Source organism: Sinocyclocheilus grahami, unplaced genomic scaffold (assembly GCF_001515645.1).
Source record: "Sinocyclocheilus grahami isolate Dianchi unplaced genomic scaffold, SAMN03320097.WGS_v1.1 scaffold1789.1, whole genome shotgun sequence".
NCBI lineage: Eukaryota > Metazoa > Chordata > Actinopteri > Cypriniformes > Cyprinidae > Sinocyclocheilus > Sinocyclocheilus grahami.
In genome coordinates, this window is record NW_015506968.1 from 26109 (window position 1) to 40824 (window position 14716).

Sequence of the window (14716 nt, forward strand, 5' to 3'; positions counted from 1 at the left end):
GTAGCCAAACGTAAATAACAGCAAGCAATGCGTCTCTTTTAACGCTCATAACCAAACAATAGTTATTGATATATGTGAGCCTGCAGCACAAAAGCAGTGTTAAGTCGCTGGGGTATATTTGTAGCAATAGCCAAAAATACATTGTACGGGTCAAAATTATAGATTTTTCTTTTATGCCAAAAATCATTAGGATATTAAGTAAAGATAATGTTCCATGAAGATATTTTGTAAATGTCCTACTGTAAATATATTAAAACGTATTTTTGATTAGTAATATGCATTGCTAAGAGCTTCATTTGGACAACTTTAAAGGCGATTTTCTCAATATTTTGATTTTTTTATGCACCCTCAGATTCCAGATTTTCAAATAGTTGTATCTCGACCAAATATTGTCCTATCCTAACAAACCATACATCAATGGAGAGCTTATTTATTCAGATTTCAGATGATGTATAAATCTCAATTTTTAAAAAATTGACAGTTATGACTGGTTTTGTTGTCCAGGGTCACATATGAGCCATAAAAGCCGGATGTATCAAATATAATACTCAACAAAAAACACGAATATGTAACTTGTATGTAATATGTAATATGTCAGGTTTAAGGCACAAACATGTTTGGATAACATGAGGGTGAGTAAATATGGACACGTTTCATTTTTGGATGAACTATCCTTTCAAGAGCAGATGATACTTTGGGTCTGGGCACAATTACTGACTGATGCACAGGACACATACATTATATTAAATATTACATTATAAGACAGCGTAGCCATAATACATTTTCAGCACATAGTAAAACAACAATAAAACCAGTCTGGATTAATTCACTTATAAAAAGTGGTGCTTTGTAATACTAGTTTTTTTGGGGGACATGTACCATTATAATATCATAATAATCTTTGAAGTACCTTGTAAATATCAAGGTGTATGAATAATATTGGTAATCATTTAGTGGTTATATTCATTACCATTACCGTACCATTGTTCCTCAACAGTACTTTTATGTAGTTCAAACTGTAAAATATTGGAATATTCAGAATGACATGCACCTCCTGTTCAGAAGCGTGAAAATAAAACCACTTTGTTGCGTATTTCAAGCAACTCAATTGCGTTTAATAGAGCGCAAATGTGACACAACCGGAAAGAGATATAAACAAATTTTGTCAGTTTAGAGAGGTCAAATTGTGCTAATCTAGGACGTCCTTTAAAACACAATGCTTCCATGTAACAGTAATAGCCACAGTCCCGTCAATAGAGGCTCCCACAGCTCTACTGACTAAACGTGCACAACACACACACACACACACACGTGATATTTCACTATAAAAGCGTCCTCATAAATACACTTATACACACACGGTTATATATTGTGTTTAATGAAGTGTGTGTTGTTTTGTATCTGCTGTGTTTCTGAATATGTCTGTATCCAGGAGAAGACGTGGTCTACAATCAACAGAGATCTGATCCTGATTGGTTCAGTCCTGTCTCTGGTTACAGTTATAAAGACCACTTCAAACCAATGAGTGTCATTTTGTTCAGCTGTCTTGTTCTCTTGTGATTGTGTCTTCTTTTGAGAAACTCGCTGTTAGTCCTACTATACGATTCTTAGATTTGAATTTGGATTTGTTTGCCTTCAATTGCAAAATTTGTGTAAATATTAAGGAAGTAGGGAGTGTGACAGCATTTCTTTTGTACATATCGTTCTGTTTTGGGGTTACAGGAGTTACGGAAGTATCACTGTATCTTCTTTTGATGTGTTTTTCTTTCGTTTAGGTCATTCAGAGGGTTTCAGTTGAGCTATTTGTGTCTGTTATTTTGGCCTGGTCTATTCCTGAAGTCGATCCCTTCATTTGTGGATTTCTTTGTTGTGTTATGAATAGATCTGTTGTCTGTTTGGCATTGACTCATGAGTGAGCTTCCTCTGTTTATGTTCTGCACAGATGAATTGTACAGGTTTGTCTGCTCATAAAGCACATATGCCAGATCTCTCTCACACACACCTGTATAACCGATGACAGACGACGAGGTGTTTGAGAAAATGTTTGTAAACAGTTATTATTTTTGCACATTTGTTCAGTGACACTAGAGATGCAGAAACGACACACTGTAGCTTTACAGGGTTTTTATTATTATTTTAAAGATGCTAGGAGTTGAGTTTCTCAATACTTGGGTCACTTTTTCAAAACTCTTCACACAGTTCTTCTTACCCTCTTTCACCTTGACACAGCAGTCAATTCCAGATTCAGAATGCACTAAAACTACCAAAACTCTTCACACACACGTCTCAAATCAAGTCCAAAACACCAGCAAAGCTTGTAACCCAACAAACACACTTTGTCACTCATAAAGTGTGTGCTGTGTCTGAGATGGTTTAAGTGCACACACCTGAAACACACACACATAAAGCTGCTTCACTCAGTGTGTGAGTCCTGAACTCAGCTCTTGTGTGTGTGTGTGCGCTCAAATACACTTATGTATCCAAATGCCCGTCTTTGCTAGTATCCTCATAAACAGTCCTTTATGTCTTCTTGTTTATATTTTTTTATATTGAAATTGATGACAAAAATTCTGATATAAAAAACTAAAGCAAAATAACTATAGCTATATTAAATAACTACATTGATAGTTAATGATATATGTGACCCTGGAGCACAAAAGCAGTCTTAAGTCGCTGGGGTATATTTGTAGCAATAGCCAACAATACATTGTATGGGTCAAAATTATTGATTTTTCTTTTATGCCAAAAATCATTAGGATATTAAGTAAAGATCATGTTCCATGAAGATATTTTGTACATTTCCTACTATAAATATATCAAAACTTAATTTTTGATTAGTAATATGCATTGCTAAGAACTTCATTTGGACAACTTTAAAGGCGATTTTCTCAATATTTTGATTTTTTTTGCACCCTCAGATTCCAGATTTTCAAATAGTTGTATCTCGGCCAAATATTCCAAAAAATTACGTTTTATATGACTCGCAGTTTTTTTCAACTGCTTACACACAAAATCTTTACTTGTCACAATTTCTGAAAGCTGACACTCAAACACCAGAAGCACACACCAAATCTGCAAAACCATACGCTATTTCTCAGCCTTTGACTCAGTTTTCAATTTCATAAAACACTTTTTAGCAAAACACAACACAATTCTCTATGTAACTCACAAACATCTAACAGGAATTAATATTATGGCAAAGGTGTTTGCAAATGTTTGCTTTTGAGATGTGTTTGTGATATTTTGAATGCAGTGCTTCATTTTGCAAGAGATGTGAAGCATTTAGCATTTTGTGTGTGCAATTATTGGATTTGTGTGTAAAGTTATGAAAAAATGAGGCAAAGTTTTGAAAATGTTGAATACAACTGTAATATTGCACACAAAAATGTATTTAAATTGATTTCCAGGTCATTTTTGGCCTATTTAAAGGGCATTTTCCCTAACCGTATTAAATGCATGCATCATCTTTCATATTAAATTATTACATTTTGTTAATAATTTCACTTAATATAATAAGACAATATAGGGCTGTTTTTTTATTATAATTTTTTTAAATACACAAATATGAAATGTTTTTAAAAAATGCAAAGTTAAGCTAGTATGAAAGTTAGCCGCCAGTAGGTGGCAGCACGTGACTGTCTTAATTAATGAGCTTGCCTTCAAACGATTCGTTCAGATGGCTGATTCAGTCAAGAACGAAGCAAGTGCGTGCCCTGCATCCCAATGTGCATACTACACATCCTAAATTCTGTGAAATTACTATTTAGGGCAGATAGGGTGCACATTGGGACGCAGGGCCTGTTGTTATGAATAGACCACTGAATCATTGACTCAAATGATTAAAAATTCAAAAACGCGAATAATTCAGCACCGAAAAACCGCTGTGTGTTGCTCAGATGCGCGACTGTTCTGCTGTGATCTTTGTATGGAACTATTTTCATTAACCAAATCGAGCAAAAACAGTCAATGTTAGCAAGTTATTAAATATTTGACTCATTCATTAAAATCACTGAATCATTAACAAATGAAAGTGGACTTAAAAGAAATTATTCATTCACGTAAGCCTATATTTGTTTACAAACAATGATTCATTACTCAATGAAACACCACTAATTATTATATCTTTATAATTATACTTAATATATAGACTACAGTATTAACGACTTTAAATTTACTGTTGTAATTAATACAGAGATAGGCGTTTGGGCAAATAGCACTAATGACTCGTTTGGGACTTGAAGCTTAAAGTTGAGGACTTGCAACTCGACTTGGACTTGCTCGGTTTGACTCGGGACTTGACTTGGGACTTGTCGGTCTTGAAACTTACAGATTAAGGGGCGGTAATATTATAATGAGATCCCTTTGCCACGTCACCAAGGGAGCGAAATCAGACGCGCTCATTTTCTCAGATGCTTGCAGAAAAAGGCTTACCAAAACAAAGTTACTGGGTTCATCTTTTTCACGTTTCCTTGGTTGGTAGATGTACCGGGGACCTGATTATAGCACTTAACACCTGGAAAAGTCAGATTTTCTAAATATGTCACCTTTAAAGGGCACTTATTATGCCCCTTTTTGCAAGATGTAATATAAGTCTCAGGTATCCCGAGAATGAGTCTGTGAAGTTTCAGCTCAAAATGCCCCACAGATCATGTATTATATCATTTTGAATATGCCTATTTTGAGTGGAAGCAGAAACAGGCTGTTTTTGTGCATGTCTCTTTAAATGCAAATTAGCTGCTGCTCCCCGCCCCCTTTTCCAGAATAGAGTTGTACCTTTAAAGCTCGTACCTCAGATATTCTGCCAAAAACACCTGTTTGGTTTTGATTATCATGTCTATCGCGCTGAAATTATGCGTTTTAAATCCATATCAGTTTATACTTGTGATACAAAGCGGCTGCCACACGGCATGTGAGTACTAAACGAAGTTCCCTTTCACACACAAGTTTATATTAAAAACACGCATAAGTTACAAAAACACAGTTGGTTATGACTGTGAAGGTAAACAGCTGGGAAAGATATTACATGTTTAAATTAGATGTATTAAGTGACAGCAGTGTAATATTCAGTACATATACTGATGTCTATGCTGATAATATAACCCAAACAATAAAATAAAAGCAGAAAATCACTCACTACTCTGGACTGAACAACTTTTATAGCTGTAATAAGAAGACATTTCTTACTTGCTTTTAAATGCTCTAGCGTGAAGATAAACATGGCAAATTGTGTTCGGTTCACTCACGGCGGGGTCTCTGCTAATACAGCAGTGTCTGTCGTGGGCAGGGCTTGTAAAATGTGATGTCACACTTTACGGATTCTGTGATCGGCTTGCTCCGAGACACTGCTTATGATTTATGGGGATTAAAAAAGAAAGGAGCAGGTGGATTTTTATCATTATAGTGTGGTTGTGTACACACCCTGCCAACGCACATTTGTGTCCAAACAACATGTAAAAGTGAATTTTGCATAATAGATGCCCTTTAAAGGAATCTGTCGTAGAATCCCACCTCATTGAAACATGGCTTCAGTGGGTTACTTCCCAACTTACTTGAGTTTATCCAGATGTTTGAGTGTATCAGAGAGCAGCTTCACTCCTGAATCTCCTGGGTGATTGTAGCTCAGATCCAGCTCTCTCAGGTGTGAGGGGTTTGAACTCAGAGCTGATGCCAGAGCAGCACAACCTTCTGCTGTCACCAAACACTGAGATAATCTACAACAACAGTAGTTTCAAGTTAGTATGCTCCATTTTTAGAGATATACAATTTAATAAACAACAAACCTCTTCTACTGGTGGCCTTTGATTTTAATGATATCACTGTGCTGCATGACACATAAGAGTACACTCAAAGAGTCCCTAAGCCAATTTTGCATCGTCTCAGCTGTGTGCTTAGAATTATTGGGTCTCATTCACTAAGTATGCGTAGGCACAAATTTGTGCATGAAACATGCGTATGAATGTTTTCACGAACAAATTATGATTCACTAAAACTTTCGTACTAAAATGTATTCTAAATTTAAGAAAAAACATAGGAACAACTGAAAGCACACGTACGCAAAAAAAAAAAAAAATCACACTCTGTCCAGACTTAATAATCTATATAATCTATACAGTGGAATGCGAAAGTTTGGGAACATCTTACTCAGGACAGTACTAAACAAGTATGTGTAGGCACAAATTTGTGCATGAAACACAACAAACGAACAAATTATGATTCACTAAAACTTTCGTACTAAAATGTATTCTAAATTTAAGAAAAAACATAGGAACAACTGAAAGCACACGTACGCAAAAAAAAAATCACACTCTGTCCAGACTTAATCTATATAATCTATACAGTGGAATGCGAAAGTTTGGGAACATCTTACTCAGGACAGTACTAAATAAAAAATAACATGCATTATGTATGATCTCTCTAATTTAGTTAAAATTATTCACATTTTCACAGATTCTGCAAGGGGTTCCCAAACTTTCTCATGCCACTGTATATAGGCTAGGTGATTTGAGCCTGTGGGGAAGTTGATCCACCCCTTGTTACTAGACAACCTTAAACGAAATTGGTGATATGACCACAAATATATGAAGAGTTATACATTTTACTCACCCTGTGATAGAGAGATGCCCATGGAATACTTGGTAACTACATTTAGGTTCAAAAAACTGTTTTTTTGCTGTTCAAAGTGATTTTTGTATGTTCAATGACTCTTGTGTCTAAACATTTACAGAAAAATCTGAAAACAAATATATATATATATATATACATACATACAGCAACTGAAAGCACACGTACGCAAAAAAAAAAAAAAATCACACTCTGTCCAGACTTAATAATCTATATAATCTATACAGTGGAATGCGAAAGTTTGGGAACATCTTACTCAGGACAGTACTAAATAAAAAATAACATGCATTATGTATGATCTCTCTAATTTAGTTAAAATTATTCACATTTTCACAGATTCTGCAAGGGGTTCCCAAACTTTCTCATGCCACTGTATATAGGCTAGGTGATTTGAGCCTGTGGGGAAGTTGATCCACCCCTTGTTACTAGACAACCTTAAACGAAATTGGTGATATGACCACAAATATATGAAGAGTTATACATTTTACTCACCCTGTGATAGAGAGATGCCCATGGAATACTTGGTAACTACATTTAGGTTCAAAAAACTGTTTTTTTGCTGTTCAAAGTGATTTTTGTATGTTCAATGGCTCTTGTGTCTAAACATTTACAGAAAAATCTGAAAACAAATATATATATATATATATACATACATACAGGGGGGAAAAAAAGAATATAGTCAACCACTTTCTCATGCCACTGTATATAGGCTAGGTGATTTGAGCCTGTGGGGAAGTTGATCCACCCCTTGTTACTAGACAACCTTAAACGAAATTGGTGATATGACCACAAATATATGAAGAGTTATACATTTTACTCGCCCTGTGATAGAGAGATGCCCATGGAATACTTGGTAACTACATTTAGGTTCAAAAAACAGTTTTTTTGCTGTTCAAAGTGATTTTTGTATGTTCAATGGCTCTTGTGTCTAAACATTTACAGAAAAATCTGAAAACAAATATATATATATATATATACATACATACAGTGGGGAAAAAAAGTATTTAGTCAGCCACCAATTGTGCAAGTTCTCCCACTTAAAAAGATGAGAGAGGCCTGTAATTTTCATCATAGGTATACCTCAACTATGAGAGACAAAATGAGAAAAAAAAATCCAGAAAATCACATTGTAGGATTTTTAAAGAATTTATTTGTATATATATATATATCATGCATGTGTTTGTGCTTTAGGAAGTCATAACATGAGGCTATATTGTTAGCATGATTTTACCTCTAAACTGCTGGATGATACAAGTTTGTTAAAATGGTAGGAGTGGGGTAATTTGAGCCAAAGGTCCTGGGGTAAGTTGAGCCAGTGGCTCACCCCCTCTTATGATTATAAAGTGTTATTTTACTGTAATTCTACTATCACGAATCCTGTCCGTGGTCTTCCGCCTGCTCGCCACCAGAGGTCGCCTTCCGATTATATTGACTCTCACATTACACAGACTGTTACATGTCACCCTGGACTACATTTCCCCTGGACTACATTCAGCCGATTACACACACTATGAAAACGAGACTCTAACCACAGTTCAAGGCCGAGAATTGTTTGCGCATATCGCTACGTCAGTGATAGCAATGTTACGCAACCATTCCGAGTTTAGCCTAGTTCCTAGTCTTAGTCTTTGTCTCGCCTTGATCTAGCTTGTTTTCCTGAGTCTTGTATCTTAGCCTGTCTCCTCATTTTGTCTGTTTGCTGCCTGCCCCGGAACCATAGCCTGCCCTGGATTACCTTTAGTATTGCCTTCTCTGACTTTGCTTGTACCTCACCTGGACTGTTGCCTGTCTGTGGATTACCCGTTTGCCTCACCCTTTGGATCATGTTCGCCATCGATTGATCCACGCCTGTTTACCGGACTACTCTTCTCTTCTGTCTTGCCCTCAATATACCTGTGCGCCATTGTCCGACCCTTGCCTGTGTTGACCATGTATTTGAAAAAAGCTTCGCCTCTCGTCTCATTCACTCCGTAACACCTACATTATATTTCATTAATTTTACACCAAACATGATTTTGTTCTTTGTTTTGAGCTTGACTTTGTTCTGTACATTTTAAATTTACAGTTCAAATTCATCAATTTGAACTTTTTATTCTGAAATTTTTAAATAGTTTAAAAAACACCTTCAGAGTTGTGAACTGTATCTTTAAATAAAACATTTAAGAAGTCATCCATCCATCCATTCTATTATCCAAACCTCTTTGTCCTTATTAGGGTCGTGGGGAGCTGGAACCTAACCCAGCGTCTTTAGCCACAGGTGAGGGAACTCCCTGGAAGTTCCTTGGTCTTTGCACATTTTGTCAATACATACAAGTAATAGAACATTACACTAACATTCTAACAGACTAACACATTTCAAACCTCCCGCTTAAGTACCTCAGTATGTTGAGTTGACAGTTAGGACTCTTCAGTCCAGCACAGAGCTGCTTCACTCCTGAATCTTGCAGGTCATTGTTACTCAGGTCCAGCTCTCTCAGAGAAGAGTTTGATGATTGTAGAGCTGAAGCCATGATTTCACAGTGCTGATCAGAGAGATGACAGCTTGACAATCTAAACAGGATCATGAGAATCAATCCATTACATACTGTACACAATGTATACATACCACATTAAACTGTATACATTGTCTCATGTTTTTGAGAAGAAAGTGTCCCATTGTGATGTTCACAGCTATCTTCTATAAAGTTAATGACAACATCAAATATGGATTAACTAATTATGGATCATTGATAATGGCTACATTATCATTATGTTTCCATTCAATAGCTGTATAGATAATAAAGCATTCATGATCAGAGTAGCTAATTACAGGTGAAAGTAGGGGTGTAACGATATGCTCAGGTCACGATACGGTACGTATCTCGATACTGGGTTCACGATACGATATTTTAAACAAAATTTAAAATGGAGCTGTTCCATCATGTTACCACATCCATGATAAGCTTATGTGATGCGATCTCAAGCATCTTTTGCTTTTCCGCGAGCACAGCTATTGCTGTGGCACTGCGGTAAAAAAAAGCCACGACTTTTCTCACGCGACCAAGCAAGCGACTGACGCGAGAAACATTTAAACCTGCTTGCGATGCAAGATTCAATGTGTGCACGAAACACTTAATATGCGGTGACAACCCGGCTTCTCTCACTGCCACCTCCATGTTGCGTGCGTTGTCACTAACAACAGCAGTACTATGAGGAGCCCTTTCAAGCTCCCAATCTTGTATAGCCGCTTTTAAAACTCCGGCTATTAGTTCCAGTGTGTGACTCAAAAAGCGGGCGAGTCTGAAGCACAAAACTTTTAATTTACCACTCCGTCGTAATAACATGCGCCGTGACTGTAATAGCTCTGACAAGCCCGCGAAGTCCACCCGTCAGTCGTTATTGCCACATTCATCTGATTTTTTCAGACCGGCGACCACCTTTGCTTTAGCTTCGCAGTACAGGGCTGGAACTACCTCTTGACTGAAGTGCGGGCACGAAACTTTTAATTTACCACTCCGTGGTAATAACATGCGCCATGACTGTAATAGCTCTGACAAGCCCGCGAAGTCCACCCGTCAGTCGTTATTGCCACATTCATCTGATTTTTTCAGACCGTTGACCACCTTTGCTTTAGCTTCGCAGTACAGGGCTAGAACTACCTCTTGACTGAAGTGCGGGCGTGACAGAATATGGTATCTGGGCTCCATTACGCTAACCAATTCGCGAAATCCAACATTCTCGACCACAGAAAATGGTCTCATGTCTTTTGCAATAAAAACTCCGATGCATCTGGTTATTTCTTGAGCTTTCGCACTTGACTGAGACCATGTTGCAGCAAAACTGCGATGTACAGATGTTTGGCCTTCTTTCACCCTTTTTGTGGCAGGAGTTTGTTGTTGTGATGCCGTTTTAAATGGCACATCATATTCGAAGTGTTTGACGTTGTGTATGGCAGCCTTGTTTTACAGTGTTTACAAACAGTTTGTGTTTTGTCTGTAATTTTTTTTACCGTCGTCCTGTCGCGTGACTGGAAAACCAAAATGCTGCCAGACGTCGGACTTATAAGACGACGGGGCATCTTCAATTTCAGTTTCAGCCAAACTCATGTTGCCCGACTAGTGCTCAGTTTAAGCGATTTCTGCAACTGCTAGGAAAGCACACGCGACGCTGTTGCAGAGTAGGTCATGTCGGCAGCTCAACCAATAGGATTAGACTGCCGTCATATCGTAAAAGTATCGCCACCACTCTACGATACATATCGTAACATTTTTGCATCGCGAAATATCGTACTGCAATATATCGTTACACCCCTAGGTGAAAGTGCACTTATAAAAGTGTAGGACGAAAAAAACATTAATCTAAAAGTATAATATATATTGTATTTACTCACACATTATTATTATTAACATATTAATGAATCAATGTGAAAGTCAAACCTCAGTATGTTGAGTTGACAGTTAGGACTCTTCAGTCCAGCACAGAGCTGCTTCACTCCTGAATCTTGCAGGTCATTGTTACTCAGGTCCAGCTCTCTCAGAGAAGAGTTTGATGATTGTAGAGCTGAAGACAGGATTTCACAGTGCTGATCAGAGAGATGACAGCTTGACAATCTAAACAGGATCATGAGAATCAATCCATTACATACTGTACACAATGTATACATACCACATTAAACTGTATACATTGTCTCATGTTTTTTGAGAAGAAAGTGTCCCATTGTGATGTTCACAGCTATCTTCTATAAAGTTAATGACAACATCAAATATGGATTAACTAATTATGGATCATTGATAATGGCTACATTATCATTACGTTTCCATTCAATAGCTGTATAGATAAAGCATTCATGATCAGAGTAGCTAATTACAGGTGAAAGTGCACTTATAAAAGTGTAGGACGAAAAAAACATGAATCTAAAAGTATAATATATATTGTATTTACTCACACATTATTATTATTAACATATTAATGAATCAATGTGAAACTCAAACCTCAGTATGTTGAGTTGACAGTTAGGACTCTTCAGTCCAGCACAGAGCTGCTTCACTCCTGAATCTTGCAGGTCATTGTTACTCAGGTCCAGCTCTCTCAGAGAAGAGTTTGATGATTGTAGAGCTGAAGACAGGATTTCACAGTGCTGATCAGTGAGATGACAGCTTGACAATCTAAACAGGATCATGAGAATCAATCCATTACATACTGTACACACTGTATACATACAAAATTAAACTGTATACATTGTCTCATGTTTTTGAGAAGAAAGTGTCTGCATCCCATTGTGATGTTCACAGCTATCTTCTATAAAGTTAATGACAACATCAAATATGGATTAACTAGTCAAGTCAAGTCACCTTTATTTATATAGCGCTTTTAACGATACAGATTGTGTGAAAGCAACTGTACAGCATTAATTAGGAAAATATTGTGTCAATAATGCAAAATGATAATAGTAAACACTCAATTTTCAGTTAAAGGCAGTTCATCATTGAATTACCTAACTAATGATGGATCATTGATAATGGCTACATTATCATTACGTTTCCATTCAATAGCTGTATAGATAAAGCATTCATGATCAGAGTAGCTAATTACAGGTGAAAGTGCACTTATAAAAGTGTAGGACGAAAAAAACATGAATCTAAAAGTATAATATATATTGTATTTACTCACACATTATTATTATTAACATATTAATGAATCAATGTGAAAGTCAAACCTCAGTATGTTGAGTTGACAGTTAGGACTCTTCAGTCCAGCACAGAGCTGCTTCACTCCTGAATCTTGCAGGTCATTGTTACTCAGGTCCAGCTCTCTCAGAGAAGAGTTTGATGATTGTAGAGCTGAAGACAGGATTTCACAGTGCTGATCAGTGAGATGACAGCTTGACAATCTAAACAGGATCATGAGAATCAATCCATTACATACTGTACACAATGTATACATACAAAATTAAACTGTATACATTGTCTCATGTTTTTGAGAAGAAAGTGTCTGCATCCCATTGTGATGTTCACAGCTATCTTCTATAAAGTTAATGACAACATCAAATATGGATTAACTAGTCAAGTCAAGTCACCTTTATTTATATAGCGCTTTTAACGATACAGACTGTGTGAAAGCAACTGTACAGCATTAATTAGGAAAATATTGTGTCAATAATGCAAAATGATAATAGTAAACACTCAATTTTCAGTTAAAGGCAGTTCATCATTGAATTACCTAACTAATGATGGATCATTGATAATGGCTACATTATCATTATATTTTCATTCAATATATGTATAGAAAATAAAGCATTCAAGAATCAGAATAACTGATTACAGGTGAAAGTGCACTTATAAAAGTGTTGGACGAAAAAAAACATGAATCTAAAAGTATAATATATAATGTATTTAATCACACATTATTATTAACATATTAATGAATCAATGTGAAAGTCAAACCTCAGTATGTTGAGTTGACAGTTAGGACTCTTCAGTCCAGCACAGAGCTGCTTCACTCCTGAATCTTGCAGGTCATTGTTACTCAGGTCCAGCTCTCTCAGAGAAGAGTTTGATGATTGTAGAGCTGAAGACAGGATTTCACAGTGCTGATCAGAGAGATGACAGTCTGCCAATCTGAAAAAAGAGAGGGCCCAGATATAAGGCATGCTGGTGTACCCACCAGATTACAAGACTTCAATATGAGCTTCATTGAGCTTCAACATAAGATAATGATTGTCCACGGTCTTTACAGGAAGACCCAGTAATTAAAATAAATATATGTCTTAAAAGTAATATTTTACACTCTTGTTTCTTAATAAATGACACATTTATTAATTCAAAACTTAATTGTGGAAAAAGCCTTATTAGTTGAATATTGTCATTTCATTTTTTAAATACGTGTTTTCTTCATAGTCTTGTATAATTATATTCAACTTATAATATTATTTCATTTTCACACTCACAGAGCTTTTCTGCAGTTTCTCACAGCAGGTAACAGTCTCCATTGACCCTCTTTTGATGACTTGATTTTATAGTTTTTTAGGTCCAACTCATCCAGCACCTCCTCCGACATCAGGATCATGTTTGCCAATGTTGAACATTGTGCAAGAGTAAGATTTTTTTCTTTCTTTCCAGACGTTAAAAATACCTGCATTTCCTCAACTACAGAGTTATTCTTCATCTCAATCAAGCAGTGTGACAGATTCATCCATCTTTCAGGACTGACATTGTTTTTTTGACCTCGTTTGAGGTTTTGGATTATTTTCTTGATGCTCTCTGGGTTGTTCTCTGTGTGTATCAGTGCATCCTGTAAGAGTCTCTGATTGGACTCCAGTGAGATGCCATGAAGAAATCGAAGGAAAAGATCCAGATGTCCATTTTTACTCTTCAAAGCTTTATTCATTGCTCCCTTCAGAAACACATCCAGAGGAACATCCTCACACTGAGTTCTGGACTTTCCTGTCAGGAACATTTTCAGAACCTCACTGTTCTTGTGTAAATAGCAGTAAAACACATACAGTGCTGCAAAAAACTCCTGAAAGCTGAGATGTACAAAGCTGTAAACCTTCCTCTGATAAATCACAGATTCCTCCCTAAAGATCTCAGTGCAAATCCCAGAATACACAGAGGCGTCAGTGACGTCTATGCCGCTCTCTCTCAGGTCCTCCTCATAAAACATCACATTGCCCTTCATCAGCTGATTGAAAGCCAGTTCAGCAAGTTTCACAATCACTTCTCTGTTGGATTGCAGGAGTTTCTCTGGATGTCTCTCTTCATACTTCTGGTTCCTCATATTTGTTTGAATGAGCAGGAAGTAGATGTACATTTCAGTCAGAGTGTGAGGGACTTCTGCACTGAGATCTTGTTTCAGGATGTTCTGAAGCACAGTGGCTGAGATCCAGCAGAAGACGGGTATGTGGCACATGATGTGGAGGCTTCTTGCTCTTCTGATGTGTGAGATGATTCTGCTGGCTTGATGCTCGTCACTGATTCTCTTCCTGAAATATTCCTCCTTCTGAGGGTCATTGAATCCCTGAATCTCTGTCACACGGTTGATGTAGTTGGAGGGGATCTGATTGGCTGCTGCTGGTCTGGTGGTGATCCAGATGAGAGCAGAGGGAAGCAGATCTCCT

At 36.9% G+C, this 14716-nt stretch overlaps 1 protein-coding gene across 1 annotated transcript in view; it reads right to left on the bottom strand.

The window, feature by feature from the left end:
- Positions 1–14542, bottom strand: part of LOC107572669 (NACHT, LRR and PYD domains-containing protein 12-like) — a 20432-nt gene extending 5890 nt beyond the window's left edge. The window contains exons 1-7 of the mRNA XM_016259100.1: positions 13547–14542; positions 13044–13217; positions 12317–12490; positions 11592–11765; positions 11037–11210; positions 8998–9171; positions 5550–5711 (exon numbers count right to left, since the gene is read on the bottom strand). Of these exons, the coding sequence (XP_016114586.1) occupies positions 5550–5711; positions 8998–9171; positions 11037–11210; positions 11592–11765; positions 12317–12490; positions 13044–13217; positions 13547–14508 (1994 nt within the window). The 5' untranslated portion in view covers positions 14509–14542. The remainder of the gene's footprint in view (positions 1–5549; positions 5712–8997; positions 9172–11036; positions 11211–11591; positions 11766–12316; positions 12491–13043; positions 13218–13546) is intronic.
- Between the last annotated feature and the right edge of the window lie 174 nt (positions 14543–14716).